The sequence below is a fragment of the Anabrus simplex genome, chromosome 4 (genome assembly GCF_040414725.1).
Source record: "Anabrus simplex isolate iqAnaSimp1 chromosome 4, ASM4041472v1, whole genome shotgun sequence".
Lineage (NCBI taxonomy): Eukaryota > Metazoa > Arthropoda > Insecta > Orthoptera > Tettigoniidae > Anabrus > Anabrus simplex.
The window spans coordinates 374,108,487-374,125,530 of record NC_090268.1 but is presented as its reverse complement, the minus strand read 5'-3'; the positions used below and the strand labels follow the sequence as shown (position 1 = coordinate 374,125,530).

The window sequence follows — 17,044 nt, the reverse complement described above, 5'->3', positions numbered from 1 at the left end:
ACTGTGCAGCCTTCCACTACAAGTGGAACAGAATCCCAACGCCTGAGTGTGACTGTGGAGCTACACAACAGACAGTGAAACACATAATCGAAGAATGCAGGACTAGAAAATACAATGGCAGTGCTAGTGACTTTGCTTTTGCGACTCCAGAGGCTATAGACTATATAAACAATATTATTATTATTATTATTATTATTATTATTATTATTATTATTATTATTATTATTATTATTATTTTCTGTCTTATCCCGCTCAGGCAGGATTGACATTTTTGGAGAGCTGTTTCCATCTTCCTCATTCCCACATGTCGTCGTCTTCTGTCAGTCCTTTGTCCGTCAAGTCTCTTCACATGCAATGCACTGATCTTCTGTTTGGCCAGCCTCTTCCTCTCCTGCCTTTCATATGCATTCCTTCATTTCTTTAGTGACATAATCATCATCCCTTCTCCTAACATGCCCATACCATAGCAGCCTTCTCTCTTTTGAACTCTCTTGGAAATTCATTCCATCTTAACACTTCCTCGGATTTTCTCATTTCATATTTTGTCCATTCTCTTGACTACATTCATCCACCATGTCTCCGCTCCATGCAACATTACGGACCGTAGCACAGAAGTCACAAACTATACACATCATCATTATCTAAAGGCTTTGCCTTGTCGCTGCAACCATTGATCTCTTCTCTCTGCGATCCTTTTCATCTCTCCATAACCTTGGCATCCCATCATCTCAACTACCTCTTCAATGATCTTCTTCCGTGGTTTCCCTCTGCCTTTCTTTCCCATCACCTTGCCTTCGAACAAGTTCTTTATAAAGTCATTATGCCAGAGAATGTGACCAAAAACTAACGCTTTTCTCCTTTTTATCGTTGTTATTAAATGTCTCTGGGTGTTCATTTCTCTGCTTAAACTATACACAATCGTGTATAATTGATGTTGAATTGACTGTCTGTGGAGACATATGCTGGGCATGGGCTGAATCTACAGTAACTTTTTCTCCTAAGATCCCTCTCATTTGACATAGACTGGTTTTCCTATTAAACTATCAGAACACTTGTCACTTTCATTGTACTTGAAGACATTGAAAGAACTTCAACATCACTGTCATTGTTTCTGAACCATTATATGCTAAACATGTGTTGCTTGGATGATGTTATGCTTGCAGGTTGCACGGAGTCTTGGCCGGCTTGAAAGTGTTACGAACTTTACAGAATTTGTTAAAGCATTTAGTCAATTTGGTGCTGAAATGGTGGAGTTGGCGCATTTAACTGGGGATCGACAAAACGATTTGAAGGATGAAAGAAGGAGAGCGCAGATGGCGGCAGCAAGACAAGTATTGGAACGTTCTACGATGATGTTGCTTACGTCATCCAAGGTAAGAGCTCAGGCTGTTAATGTTTATAGCGATCAGTGAGTGAGTGAACGAGCAAATGAGATACTTCTCTCAACTTTGGTTAACCAAAAAGTAACTTAACCAAAACATTCTTATTCAAGTGAGGCTCAACTTGTAGTATTTCAGCAGGACATAGCAGATATTTTTGATTTAGTTGGACAGATGTACTTTTTTACTAGTATCATATCCAAGGCTTTTGATAGGATAGATCATGGGAGACTGCTGATGAAACTGAGGGTTATGGGACTAGTCAAAAGAGTGGTTGAAAGGGTGGCTAAATTTCTCAAAACATAAAACTCTGAGAATTACACTAAGTGAAGGATTATCTGTTCCTATAATGTTTAAATGGTGCGGGGGTCCTGCAAGGCAGTATTATTGGACCTTTATGTTTTCATATGCTATATATATATATATAAATTATACGAGTAAAGAACTGGAATGACAGATAAAGTTTTTTTGCAGAGGATGGTATATTGTATAGAGTAGTAAATGAGTACACAGTAGCGGTGCTAAGAAGCTTTCCCCCGCCCCCGCAATATTTGAAAATGGGTCCTTCGATTCCTGATAAAGAAAGTTACAAGTTTATTCTATAGTACAAGGTTGTATATTATTACAGTGAACAGCAATGATGATGATGATGATGATGATGATGATGATGATGATGATATTATACACAATTTTGTTTTCAAATTAAAATAGTGCACTTATTACTCGCACACTTTTTAGTGATAGATTTTTGTACGGGGGTGATGATTGAAGAGGAAGCTCTCCTGGTTCCAGTAATACTGCCAACTGAATGGAAATGAAATCTAGTACGTAAAGTGTATGCCAGATGTCGCACAGTGATGCATAAGCGATTCATAGTTTGTGTTTCAAAGGTTGCCAATATGAATCTCAAAGATTGCTGAGGTCGACCTGTTCAGCACTAGGGTGTCCATCTATCACTAAAAAGTGTGCGAGTAATGTATGGAAAAAACACACACACACAAGAAATGCACATTACAATTATGGTAACCGAAACATGCTGACCATTGCAATATTAAGAAATAATCTTGTTCCTAGGACCAAATAATTTACAACTATTTACAACTTATTCATCCATCATAGTCCTACTTAGCTACACTGACTTTTGAGAATTATAAACAGGTTCAAAACTTCAGTATTTAGAGTCTAGATAAGGAGGATGTCTTTGTTATCACATCTTCGCTGACTACTGGGTTCTCAGAACTGGCTAATTACTTCAAAAGGCTTGTTGATTGTTGTGAGTGGCAGCAAGGGATGTTTATTATTGAAACAGGTTGGGAATCCCACATTCTTTTAGGAAAAAACTACCATACTCTTATTGACAAAAAAACTCTGCACTACGATGGCCTAAGTTTGGAATAACCCTCTGTAATACAAATAAAACTGTGTTGTGTGCTGTAGCTTTATCAATTTGTAAAATCACTCTTTAGTTACTGAATTAAGAATCAATCCTGGGCCCCTCACAAGCCACACCACTTCCCCTCCCTGCCATGCAGGGTTTGCAGGGTCCTTATTGCCGCTAGTGGAGTTACAGGATTGTGAGTGACTGCAAAAGACCTTGACAATGTTGTGAGATGGAGAGCAGGCAATGGTATGATGGTAAACGGGGTTAAAAGTCAGGTGGTGAGTTTCACAAATAGGAAAAGTCCTCTCAGTTTTAATTACTGCGTTGATGGGGTGAAAGTTCCTTTTGGGAATCATTGTAGGTACCTAGGTGTTAATATAAGGAAAGATAGACATGATATAGGCTTTTGGGCTTATGCTGTGTCAAGAAAATAAGGTGAAATTCTTTACGTTTCGCAGAGAACTATGTCTGCGTCATCAGAAGACAATCTCGAATGTCCTCGAGAAAGGCTTCTAAAACAATGAACAAGCTTTGAATTTAGACGTTACCCAATAGAAGTGGAAATGGTACGTTCATTCGTCACCAGATGGCTCTTCGGACGCGGTACATCGCTAGCGTTCGAAGCGGAGGCTGATATTGACACACGTCTGGAATGAAACATCTGGCGATGAGGAACGTACGAATTTGGAAAACACTGAAACGAAATAACAATAGTGAAGGGACAGGTATTTGTTCTGGGTGATTTCTAACAAAAGAGCAGTGTTACAAAAATATTGCTAACTTTGGGCTGGGAGAACTTGGGAGTAAGGAGATGAGCTGCTCGACTAAGCGGCATATTCCAAACTGATAGATAGTAGGCGAATAAGCTTGAGTGGAGCTTTTAAAAGTAGGAAAGATCATAAGATAAAGTTTGAATTCAACAAGTCAAATTGGGGCAAATATTCCTTTATAGAAAGAGGAATTAGGCATTGGAATCATTTATCAAGGGAAATATTTGACAAATTTCCTTTGAAATCATTTAAGAAAACACTAGGTAAACAACTGATAAGGAATCTGCCACCTGGGAGTCAGCCCTAAATGCTGATCAATGACAATCAATTGATGTGTAATAATGTTATATGTAGACAGATAATAACATTAAAAGGAATACACAAAATAGGGTAAGCACAGTGAGAAGAGGGAACAACAGAAAAGGGAGAGAAGAGTAAACATGATAGCACCACCTGTATTCGCTTTTATCTTTGTCTCTTTCCTTTTTCTGTGTTTATCTGGCATTGGGCTTATGTTTACAAGAAGGGTTCTGTTAATTGTTGCTAATATCTTTGAATCTATTCTTGTAGAAATTGATATAGAGAGCATGGAATGTGTGTGATAAAATCACTTTAGGTGAAAAATACCTCCTGGTGACTGTTAGCTTTCTACCAAGCTCTGATCTGGAAACTTACAATAATTTTTTGCAGTACTTGCAAATATTGAATGCATACACCATTATAATGGTATTATAACAGGTGATTCCTGATCATTGACAGCAACTTCAGTTTACTTAACTGTGGACCTAGATATCTCCTCCTAGCTAACTTCATTGCTATGTTTACTTTGAAGTTGTCTAATAACATGAAAAATACCAATGATAGAATACTGAATCTAATTTTGGCTAACACTGTAGGAAATATAATTGTATTTAGGAGAGACTACCATCTTGTGGCTGAAAATCCTAATCATCGTGCTCTATATTTTGAAATGGTTGTTAACACTGAGCGAATCAACTTGTACAACTTCCATAAGGATGGCTTTTATAAAATATATATATTGTTAGAAAAATATGGCTGGACAGCTAGTAATGGGCGAAGATCCTAATGATGCAGTAGGCTATTTTTATGAAGTTTTTAATAACCTTTTCTTAGAATATGTTTCTAAAAAAATCCGTTAATAAGAAAATAAATATAATGAAAATATTAAAATCAAAGGAGACTGACAGGAGGCACATGAAGCATTCTAAATGTAGTGCTCATGTATATAAACAGTTAAGAAAATTCTCTTGAGAAACTTATTTTTAGGGCATATAAATTATATGTATAACAGGCATAAGGGAATCCTTAGTTTCTTTTCCTCCGCTTAATAATATGCTTAATTTCAGCGGGTAGTCTCGCCTGCTCTGATGTCGTGTTTGGTTTGTGCGTGTCGCACAAAATGTTCGGTCGCAGCACACACAGCACACACTTTCGAGCTTGGTCGCGGGGTAAGGGCAGCGAATCGGCCCAGCAGACACAGAGATGCTGCGCGGACTAACCCTCCCGTCTCACACACTCTCAGTGGTGGTGTCGACCGGTCCAGCTCCACTGGGGTGAAGCTCTTTTCAGGAGATGCGGCGGTGGCCGTGGCCGCACGAACCGCAACGCTCCCATCCTTCGAACGCAATGTTGCATTCAGTTTTAGCAACCGACCCTCAGCCAGGCGTGGTCCGGGAACAGAATCCATGGACCGCAATGTGCATTCGAAATGTCGATGTTCATGTATCCTGCAGTTCACATGTCGACGCGCAATTTGCTGCGTTCTTCATCGACCCACGAGCGAGTGATCCACCGTTCAGGGTTGTTTTTTTTCATTTTTCGATTGTTCTCTCCACGGTGAGTGGAGGAGAAGCAATCATTTTCATGGGTTTCTCGTCACAGAGCTAAGAAGTGTTTCGAGCATGACTGTGACTGTGACTGTTAAAACTTCTGTTTAAACCTGCCCGCCGGGCTGAAGCCGCGACGGGTCCACTCGTGTTATCCCCGCTCCACTGAGCTAGGGAGGTAGGTACCCAATGCCGAACGTCTGCATCGTAGGAGATGCAGCCACGCGGACCGCGACACTCCCGCTGTCGGCGACGGGCGGGGCCGCCGCTTACAGAGTACGTACAGGACTCGTCTGGGCTCGGCAGGAGTCTCGCTCCTCGAGGGAGCCTTGCCAGAGGAGAGGACCACGCGGGGCCGCCCGACTCCTCCTTAAAGATCCAAAAATGGTCCAGAGTTTCATAAAAGATAAAGGAAATAATAGCTTGTTCCAACAGTGTATGACATACACTGGAAACAGCTTAGTAACTGCACAAGGAATAGCCAACGCATTTGCATTTCAAACTGTTTATGCAGCCCAACTTTCTTCACATTATATAGTGTCTGAGTCAGTACCATTGACTACTGCTCATAGTTTACGGATAAGTCCTATAAGTGAAATTGACTACAACGAGGTAGTAGCAAAACTAAGTCGGCAGGATTTGGTCACATACCTCCTTACATTATTGAAGGATGTGCAGAAGATCAGGCAGTTCCACTATGTGCCATACATAATTTAATTATAAAGACAAAAAAATAATCCAGTGCCCCAATTTGACTTGTTGAATTCAAACTTTATCTTATGATCTTTCCTACTTTCAAAAGCTCCACTCAAGCTTATTCGCCTACTATCTATCAGTTTGGAATATGCCGCTTAGTCGAGCAGCTCATCTCCTTACTCCCAAGTTCTCCCAGCCCAAAGTTAGCAATATTTTTGTAACACTGCTCTTTTGTTAGAAATCACCCAGAACAAATACCTGTCCCTTCACTATTGTTATTTCGTTTCAGTGTTTTCCAAATTCGTACGTTCCTCATTGCCAGATGTTTCATTCCAGACGTGTGTCAATATCAGCCTCCGCTTCGAACGCTAGCGATGTACTGCGTCCGAAGAGCCATCTGGTGACGAATGAGCGTACCATTTCCACTTCTATTGGGTAACGTCTAAATTCAAAGCTTGTTCATTGTTTTAGAAGCCTTTCTCGAGGACATTCGAGATTGTCTTCTGATGACACAGAACATAGTTCTCTGCGAAACGTAAAGAATTTCACCTTATTTTCTTGACACAGCATAAGCCCAAAAGCCTATATCATGTCTATCTTTCCTTATATTAACACCTAGGTACCTACAATGATTCCCAATAATAATAATATTTTCATTATATTTAAGTTATTTTCTTATTAACGGACTTTTTAGAAACATATTCTAAGAAAAGGTTATTAAAAACTTGATGTTCAAGTCTAAAGCAGTGTTCTTTAGCTTTCTAATGGCAAGGGTGTTGACACCTCACTGCTGTATGTATTGTACATTACTGTGTGTAGTACTATAGCCATATGCTAAATAAATAATAAAGATGCAAATATTTCCAGAAATTTGGAAAACAAGTCAAATAACTCTGATTCTTAAATCTGGTGATAGTTTGAAAATTGAAAGCTACACAACTATCTCAGTAATATGTGCTCCATCAAAACTCTTTAACAAATACTCTATGTTAGAATGTTTAATCATATCCAATTATTTGTATCAGAATTTTAACATAGGTGACTGATCTTGTAAACTTTATTCAGGATGCTTCCTATGGGTGCAGTTTATAATGACTTTGCAAAAGGATTGGTTTATCCTCTGACTTTTGAAATTAATTTCCTCCTATCTGTTTGGCTGAACTTATGCTAAAAGTACTTCATTTCCAGTTTAAAGATAATTCTGGCATCCCTCAGAGCTCAGACTTTGGTTTGTTGCTTTTTTATTGTTGATAAATGATTCATGGAAAGTAGTAAAATATTCAAAGTACTTGCTGTTTGTTGAAGACCTAATGATATATAAGCAAATTATTGGGTATGATGATGCTAAAATTGCTGACTGATTTGAATAATTGTTACAGATGGTGTGTTAGACAGACAGATTCTTTTCAATATTAAAAAGTGTTTTGTAATCACATTTTCTTGCAATAATAATGGATTTTTTTTGCATAACTATAGTTTAAATGGGTGAGCTTTGGCAGAGGCGTAATTTATTAAATGATTTTGATGTTGTACTTGATTCAAAAATTTCATTTTGCAGCTGTGAGCTTGCATCCGGGAGATAGTGGGTTCGACCCCACTGTCGGCAGCCCTGAAGATGGTATTCCATTTTCACACCAGGCAAATACAGTGGCTGTACCTTAGTGAAGGCCATGGCCACTTCCTTCCCATTCCTAGGCCTTTCCTATCTCATCATTGCCATAAGACCTAAAGACGTAAAGAAAAAAAATGTTTAACAGTCATCATATACGTAAAATTACAAATGATTGATATAAGCAATTAGGATTTATTGTTAGAAATTCTCAAGAACTTTGTGATGAATGCACTACAGAAATATTTGTTTCTCTTGTTAGAAGTAAACCTGTATATGCATGTGTCGTGTGGGCTCCTCAGTACATGTGTGTTATTAATGAAATATTCCTCCTCCTCCTCCTATGGCGCGACGGCCCGTTTTCGGGTCATGGCCTCCCCAGTTGCTCTCCGCCAAACTTGTCGATCTCGTGCAGCTACTCTCCAGTTCCGGATCTTGAGGATATGTGCTGCGTCCTGATGTACACCATCTTCCCATCTGTTACGTGGCCTTCCCACAGGCCTTCCTCCTCCAAAGTCTCCTAAGAATACCTTTTTTGGGATTCGGTGTTCTTCCATCCTAATTAGATGACCTGCCCATTTAAGTCTCTTCATTCGAATGGCATGCGACAGGGGTGCCTCCCCATACAGGGAATATAGTTCATTGTTATATCTAATTCTCCACTCCCCTTGTACGCATATGGGTCCATAAATTCTCCTCAGGATTTTCCTTTCGAAGGAATCTATCTTCTCCACGGCTTTCTTTGGGAGGGTCCACGTATCACTTCCATACATCACTATACTGCGAATGAGGGTTTTGTATAGCATAACTTTTAAGCTCTGATTTATATCTCTACTTCTGAAAAGTGGTAGTACTGCAAAGTATGCTCTGTTGGCAGCTTGAATTCTTGCCTGTATTTCCACCATTTCCTCATTCTTGTTGCTCAGATGTACACCAAGATATTTAAATTCATCCACCACCTCCACTTTGGATCCTTCAGGGACAAGTTGGTCATTTGTATACTTCCTTCTCCGAGCCTGCACCATTACCTTCGTCTTCTGTTCATTGATCTTAAGTCCAATCTCTTTGCCTTCCCTATTCAAGTCTTCAAATGTTTCTTTAACTGTCCTTGTTGTTCTTCCCATCAAATTTATGTCATCAGCATATCCAACTAGTTGAGCTGTTTTGTACAGAAGTGTTCCACTGGTGTCCACCCTTAACTTTCTAATCACTGACTCTAGTGCCAGGTTAAATAGAATTGGTGCTAAGCCATCTCCTTGCTTCAATCCCTGATTCACTTCGAAGAAGCTGCCTACTTCAGTCTGAATTTTCACTCCCACCATCGTATTTCTCATAGTCAATTCCACCAGTCGCACCAGCTTTTCTGGTATCTTGAACTCTCTTAATACCTCCATTAATTTATCCCTGTCAATAGAGTCGTATGCTTGTTGAAAGTCGATAAACATCTGTACCACATCTATGCCCCGTTCCCAACACTTCTCCAACACTTGTTTCACAGTAAATATCTGATCAATAGTGGATCTTCCCTTCCGGAACCCTGCCTGGTATTCTCCTAGAATTTCTTCCACCAGGGGTTCTAGTCTCTTCTTCAGAATGGAAGTGAACAGCTTATATACTGTACACAGCAGTGTGATCCCTCTATAATTGCTGCATACCAACTTATCCCCTTTCTTGTATATTGGGCATATGATGCCTTTGCGCCAGTCTTCAGGCATTTCTTCTGTATTCCACACACTCACAATTAGATCATATATAGCTTCTTGTAGTGTGGTTCCTCCGTATTTCCACAACTCTGCAGGGATTCCATCGATACCTGGTGCTTTATTGTTTTTCAGTTGCTGTATGGCTTCTATCACTTCTTGCATAGATGGTGCTGTGACTTCTGATTCATTTGTCTCAGTATTCTTCCTTGAGGTAGTTGGTGTTTTCTCTTTCATTTCTACTGGGTTCAGGAGGTGTTGGAAATATTCCTTCCATCTATCTTGGATCCCTTTTTTATCTCCCAAAAGCTGTCCATTTCTGTCCTTACACATGTTTGTTCTTGCCTTGAATCCTTCTTTCACTTCCTTAACTTCTCTGTAAGCCATGTAGCTATTATCTTCTTTAAATTCCTCCACTATTCTAGCCATTTTCTCATTTAATTTTCTTCTCTTCTTTCTTCGACATACATTCCTTACTTCTTTATTCTGGTTTTCAACCTCTTGTTTCTTCACCCTTGTTGGTCTCTCTAGGTATGCTTTATATGCTTTATCCCTTTCTTCTATGGCTTTTTGGCATTCCTCATCAAACCATTCCTTTGTGTTCCTTTTGGGTACAATGTCTAGTGTGTCCTTTGCCACGGCCTTAACGCTTTCCTTCAGAGCAGTCCATTTGGTCTCGACCGTTGCTGTTTGGTCCTTATTATATTTCTCTACCAGCACTTCTGCCATTCTTTCCCCGTATCTTTCTGATACTTCCTTATTCTTCAGTTCACAAGTATTGTACTTTTCTATCCTACTCATTCCTTCCTTTCTTGTTTTCATAATGCGGCACCTTAAGATTGCCTTAACTAGAAAGTGGTCGGAGCCACAACTTGTTCCTCTGAATGATCTGACATCCATGATATTGGATGCCCATCTTTTCTCCATTATTACATGGTCTATTTGATTACAGGTCTTTCCATCTGGCGATATCCATGTTTGCTTGTGTACCTCTTTATGAGGGAAACAAGTTGACATCACTTTCATGTTTCTGCTGGTAGCAAGGTCAAGCAATCTCTGTCCATTATCATTAGTAGTGTTATGCAAACTATGGATCCCTATTATTCCTTGATATATCTCCTCCTTCCCAATTTGTGCATTTAGGTCTCCTATTATCATCTTAGCATCGTTCGATGGGATTGAATCTAGCACTCGTTCCAGTTCAGCATAGAACTGATCCTTGACTATCTGTTCCTTGTCTTCCGTTGGTGCATATACATTTACGATTGTTAAGTTGTAGAATCGCATTTTAACACGCAATGTTGCCAATCTTTCATTTGCTGCCAAAAACTGTAGTACATCATCTTTAGCTTGTTTTCGTACTATAAATGCTACTCCTCCTCCTTGTGCATTCCTTGGCTTCCCACTACTGAATATTGTGTGGGTTTTGGTGTCCCATATCTCATCCCTTCCTGACCATCTAGTTTCTTGTATGGCTGCTATGTCCACTTTGTTGACTTCTAGTTTCTGCATCAGTACTTTCAGTGCTCCGGCTCGTAGAAGTGTGCGTACATTCCATGTACCAATTGCGTAGTCCATTGCCTTTAGCTTAGCTCGTCGTCTATTAAATCCACCATTCCGAGGCATATTCTGGGGCTTCGCAACAGTTGGTTTTCCGGAGCGAGGTTGTTAGCCTTGCTCCAACCCCCAGCAATCCTGGAGGACCGATGTTTTCTGTTAGGGTTGTCTCCCTTAGCTGATAGGTCCCCATTTAAGCGTCGGGAACTCGCTTTCTGCCCTTACATGACTTAGCCGTGTACCTTAAAGAATGTACCCGTTGCCCAGAGGCCACGGCGTGGACGTGCATGTATCGGACTTGGTAGGAATAGATGGCATTTCCTGTGTTTTGCTAGTACACTCCCATCAGCAAGAAGTGCACCCACAGGACCACATACTACCCCTTTGACCCCCAATGAAATATTACAAAACAAATTTTTGCATCATCACTTTAAACAACTTCTTAAACCAGCTCAGTACACATAAAATATTACCTCGGCAGATATTTCTGTACAAGATAGTAAATATAATGTCAGATAACCAGCTGTTTCACAAGAACACTGATTTTAATCTGAAGTCTTACTGCCCTGTTTTAAGCACGTTATAAAAATGTGTGAAGCATATAACAAAATATGTACAGAAATCAGACAAATAGATACTGGTAATGCTTTTCAAATAATGTGATGGGAAAACGTGGACTTGGCAGCTGGAATGCCAATGGTCTACTGCTCCTTGGTTTATGTGCTGAACATGAACTCTTCATTACTAATACTCAGTTCCACCTGCCTAATTGCTACAAGACCACTTGGATGCATCCTGGCTTAAAGCACTGTCACATCCTTGACTATATCAACAGGCAATGTGATAAAAAGGATGTCCTTGTTACAAGGACTGCAAGAAATATGGATGACTGCAGGACAGATCATAAGCTCTTTTTTTTTCCGGTTGAGAATCTCAATTTGTCGCAAACCAAGAAGATCCATCCACAACCTGCCCAGAAAGAAATTTGATACTTCTCATTTATGCTAGCATGAAAGTATGTGGGAACTACCATGGTATATTGCTTTTGTCAATTGAAGGTAAAATTCTTGCAAGGATTCTATTAAACTGGGTCCGAGTTATGTCAGAGAGGATTTTGCCTGAGTCTCAATATGGTTTCTGAACCTCCAGAGGCACAACAGATATGATCTTCTGTGCTAGACAACTCCTTGAAAAATGCAGAGAGCAACAGCAGCCTCTGTATTTAGTTTTCTATGATCTGGAAAAAGCCTTTGATTCAGTACCAAGATCTGCTATATGGAAAGTATTGAGACATTTTGGATGTCCTGAACGTTATGTGGAATTGGTTCAAGCTCTTCATGATGGCATGTCTGGACAGGTTCTTCATGGTAATTCAGTATCAGATTCGTCCCCAATCATTCATGGATTGAAACAAGGCTGTGTGCTTGCTCCTACACTCTTTGCACTGTACATGGCTGCCATGCTGCATGAATCATCTTTAAACAACTTAGGCATGGAGACTAAATTTCGTTTTGATGGAGGCCTCTTTAATCTGGCAAGACTTCGCTCACAAAGACATACTCTGGTTACCGGGATGACAGAACTGCAGTATGCCGATGACACCGCATCTCCTGCTCTAACACCTGCAGAACTACAACAGTCAGTCAATTCCTTTAAAACTGCATGTGATCGCTTTGGTCTTGTCATTAATGTGAAAAAATGAAGGTACTTGCACAACCTGCCCCAGGATTAACTCTTCCTGAGTTCAGTATCTCCATCCTAGACACAAAACTGGAACAGGTTGATCACTTTTCATATCTTGGAAGTGTCTTGTCTAAACGGTGTATTATCGGCACACTTTTTCTGGATAGATTTACATCCTAGTGCTGAATCGGTAGACCTCAGCAATCTTGATTAATAATTTTCATTTTTGCTCCGTATTGATAGCTACCAAATATCATAAAAAGAAAGAAAGGTTCCACCTAATCAATACTTATAAGTGTTGTAGATCTTTGAGATTCGTACTGGCAACCTTTGAAACACAAACTATGAATCTCTTATGCATCGCTGTGCGACATCTCGTGTACACTTTACGTACTGGTACTGTTTTTGTTTACACAGCAAAGCCAAACTATAGAATTCATGCTAGGAACAAAATTCACTTCGAGAAATGTTATATAATTTGTGTGTGATACAGTTGTTGGCTTACGATAATAACGGTTTAGAAACTTCATATCGATCAATCATATTATCGATTCAATTCAGATTTCATTTCCATTCAGTTGGCAGCACTACCGGAACTGGGAGAGCTCCCTCCTTACTCCTCACCCCCATACATGAATCTATCCAGAAAAAGTGTGCCGACAATACCTGCGAACAAGACGTTGATAAAAGAATTGGGGCGGCTCATGCAGTATTCTGACAGTTAATGCACAGAGTCTTCATGAATAACTACTTAAAACTCCATACCAAACTCATGGTGTACAAAGCTGTTGTCATTTCCACGCTGCTGTAAGGCTGTGAAACTTGGACACTCTATCGCCGTGATATCAAAAAACTTGAGTGCTTCCACCAACAGAAAATGAGATACATCTTGAATATTAAGTGGGAGGACTATGTGACCAACACGGCAGTTCTTGACAAAGCGCAGCTAAATAGCATTGAGGCAACAATCATCGGTGATCAGTTGAGATGGTTAGGCCATGTTCATCGCATAGGTGATACCAGGCTTCCCTGCCAAATTCTTTATGGTGAACTTTGCTCTGGCAGTAAACATCACGGAGCCCCTCTTAAGCGTTTTAAGGACCAGCTGAAACACATTATGAAGACAACTGGTATAAATATACAGACATGGGAAGAATGTGCTGTGGACCGTTCACTGTGGCAGAACACTACATCCACCGCTGTCAACTTGTTTGAAAGAGAACACCGCAGACATCAAGAGGCCAAGCGACAAGCAAGAAAACTCCGTCAATTACAACCCCACCCTCCTGCATCCATTCAGTGTGATTTGTGTGGGCGTATGTTTTATGCCAGGATTGGTCTGTTTAGTCATCGCAAACACATCCGTAAACTGAGTTGAACTGTTCAATGTATGCGGGAAGAAGTTATATATACTCGAATCAAGTTACAGCCAACGAATGAATTCTTGCCACATTAGGACTGAAGATCTGTCAGTGTATGGTGATGGCTGCTCTACTGAGAAAGCTGGGAAGCAGAAACGAGCTTGTTGGGAGCTGAGAAGATATTCAGAGTCTTTCATACGTGTTTGTACTCTGCGCTATGGCAGCTGCTTCAGCTGAAATTATGGCGCATGCCATTGTATACAATCTTGTATAAAATTTTATCTTATGAAAGTTGCTGGAAGTGTTGTCCTTCCTGGACATTGTATCTCGTAACCACATTCTGGCTGACGCGAGTGAGTTCTGGCACTGTAATATTTCTGATTTCATTCGTAATATTTTCTTTCAGTTCCTCCAATGTGTGAGGATTTGTTCGATATACTTTTTCTTTTAGTTTTCCCCAGAAGTAAAAAATACACACTGTTAGATCTGGAGAACGAGGGGGGGCCAGCACTGATCACACTGTCTGCAAACACTTCCGAGATTCTAAGAAGGGAATCTTCTTTACGAGCAGGAACTGAATCTTGCTGAAACCATCCATGCGATTTTTCTTCTTCCATTATCTGATGGAAGAATGGCATCAAAATGTTATTTTGGTACCTCTCTGCATTTACTTTTGTCTCGAAAAAATAGGCCCAATTATTCGTCTTGCACTAACAGCACACCAAACACCAATCTTCCTCCTTTCATAATGAGGGACTTTATAAACACCATTAGGATTTTCTGCACACCAATAGTGAGAGTTATGACTGTTTACATGGCCATTAAGATGAAACCATAACTTTTAAACACGAAAATACGTGTTGCAATGATAACTGTCTCACAGTGTTAACAGTTGAAGTTCAGACTAGCGACTAATGCTTGCCAGATCAAACACGTGCAGGCTGCTTGCAAGGTCAAGAACTATGTGCACTGCAGCTGCCATAGCACAGAGTACAAACACTGTGCGTTTGGTCTGGGTTTGTATGCGAGACCCTGTAGATGTAGAGTAACAGGGATCGGTGAGGAGAGAGGCCATCTACTGAAGATGTGGAAATTGTCCTTGTCGTCTTGTGTTTTCATGTTTGTCCTTGCGTCCTCTTCCCGGTGCTTCCTCTTCCCACACTGATTTGTCATGTTTAACCTACTATGTGTTCCTGCCTTTGTGTGTATTAGGTGATTTGTCACTTGTTTGTTACTTTCAGTTATTTTTTCTTTTTTGTGTTGTTCTAATCTACTAACCATGTGTGTCTTTTATTTCCTTGTGTAAGTTAGTTGTTCTACAGCATTTTCCTCTTTCCTTCTATGTCCAGCTTAATTATTTCCTGTTTTCTGCCTTTGTTTGATGAATTCTTTCTTATTTCACAGACTTGCCTTCGACATCCGGATTGTCCATCAGCGAGAGAAAATCGAGACACAGTATTTTGTCAAATGCGTCGGGCAATGGATCTTATACATTATGTGGTTAAGGATGGTGTTTTAGATTCAGCGGCGCAACTAGGTCAAGGAGGTACTTCTCCTGTTAGTCAGCAGGGCTCAACAGAGGTAAATTCACATACATACTGATTTCATTTTTTTCTACTCTTAGGACTCTCACCACTGATAAAATTTGCAATTGGAAAATTTATTTTGAAATCAGTGGTCATCCAGACTGAAAAATTAGCTCTATAAGAATGAATACATCATTGAACAGAGATATTTTCATTGAACTAGTCCAGCATTGACTTTAAAAAGTATAGTTTTCTATTGCTATAAATTACATTTATAATTTCTAGGGCTAAAATCTTCACCACATAGTCCTAATTCATTCAAAAGGTTTTTATACCCTAAAATTATTACTATCTTTTTCTTGCAAATATTTACATTATAATTACAGTAAATATTTTCAACAAAATCAGTTAATTTTGATACAGGGAATAGAAAAACAAATATATACTTTCCTGGAAAATTGTGTTATATTTTGAGAGATAAATAGTTTGTTTGCAAAATATTAATTTTACAGGAAACCAAAAATAAAATTTATGACATTATTCACTTGGTGATAGTTGCTTGTCTCAGTTTCTGTCCAGGTGATGGGAGGTTCCTCATTGTAGGCTTGGATTTCTGGTTCTGTATTTTGTTCTTGAATTGGTCTATTCAGTAGGTGGTTCTTCAGGATTTCTCACATGTTACTTTCTGTTCTACCAGATTTCCATTTTCATCTTCAAGTGCCTTTATGGTATTCATTAATTTCCTTTTACCTCTGATAACACTATACAGTAGTTTCTTATTGCCTATGCTGTCTTCTTTCAGTTTCTGAGCGAATATATTCTATGCCTTGGTCTTTTCTTCTGTAACTGTTCTTTTCACGTTCAGTTTCTTGTTTTGGTATAATTGTTTGAGGTTTCTGATCTTTGCCTCATCTCTAATAAGACCCGGTTTATTTTTCTCCTGATCCCTTTCTTTCCGCAGGAGATTTCTTTCCCTGATTGCTTCTTTCACTCTTTCATTCCACCAAGGTGTTTCCTTCTCCCTTGTTTTCATACTTGTCTTTCCACAAACTTCTGTTGCTTAACCAGTGTGTCCCTCTCCATTTTTCTGCCTCTCCATTTTTTCTTTCATCTCTTGGTAACAGGGCTTTTATGCAGTTCTGATACTCATTTCTCTTATCTGTTTTCTAGAGTTCCCATACTTTGATTTTTGGCATTTTCCTGTTCTGTACTTTTGGCACATAGAAGTTTCTCAGGTCCACTACTAATAGACAGCGGTCACTGTCAAGGCTCTCACTGGGTATTACTCTGACATCTGTTACCATTCTGCTCCTTTCTTCATCTGAGAAGACATAATTAATTACAGTCTTTTGTAGTCCATCCCAACTGTATTGTGTTATCTTATGGCTCTGTCTCTTCTTGAATCAACTATTTTTCACCACCAACCCATTTCTCATACAGAAGTCAAGGAGATGTTCACCTTCTATATTTCTCTCACCATATTCATGAGGTTCCATTACGTTCTCATATCCTGTTCCATCTGTCCCAATATGTGC

At 39.6% G+C, this 17,044-nt stretch overlaps 1 protein-coding gene and 1 non-coding gene across 2 annotated transcripts in view; one reads left to right on the top strand and one right to left on the bottom strand.

Annotated features, from left to right (window-relative positions):
* Positions 1-17,044, top strand: part of alpha-Catr (alpha-catenin related) — a 503,757-nt gene that overhangs the window by 360,495 nt on the left and 126,218 nt on the right. The window contains exons 4-5 of the mRNA XM_067145828.2: positions 1,164-1,373; positions 15,388-15,564. Of these exons, the coding sequence (XP_067001929.2) occupies positions 1,164-1,373; positions 15,388-15,564 (387 nt within the window). The remainder of the gene's footprint in view (positions 1-1,163; positions 1,374-15,387; positions 15,565-17,044) is intronic.
* On the bottom strand, positions 5,201-5,354 carry LOC136872841 (5.8S ribosomal RNA). The gene has a single exon (XR_010860006.2). It is a non-coding gene; the product is annotated as a 5.8S ribosomal RNA (ribosomal RNA).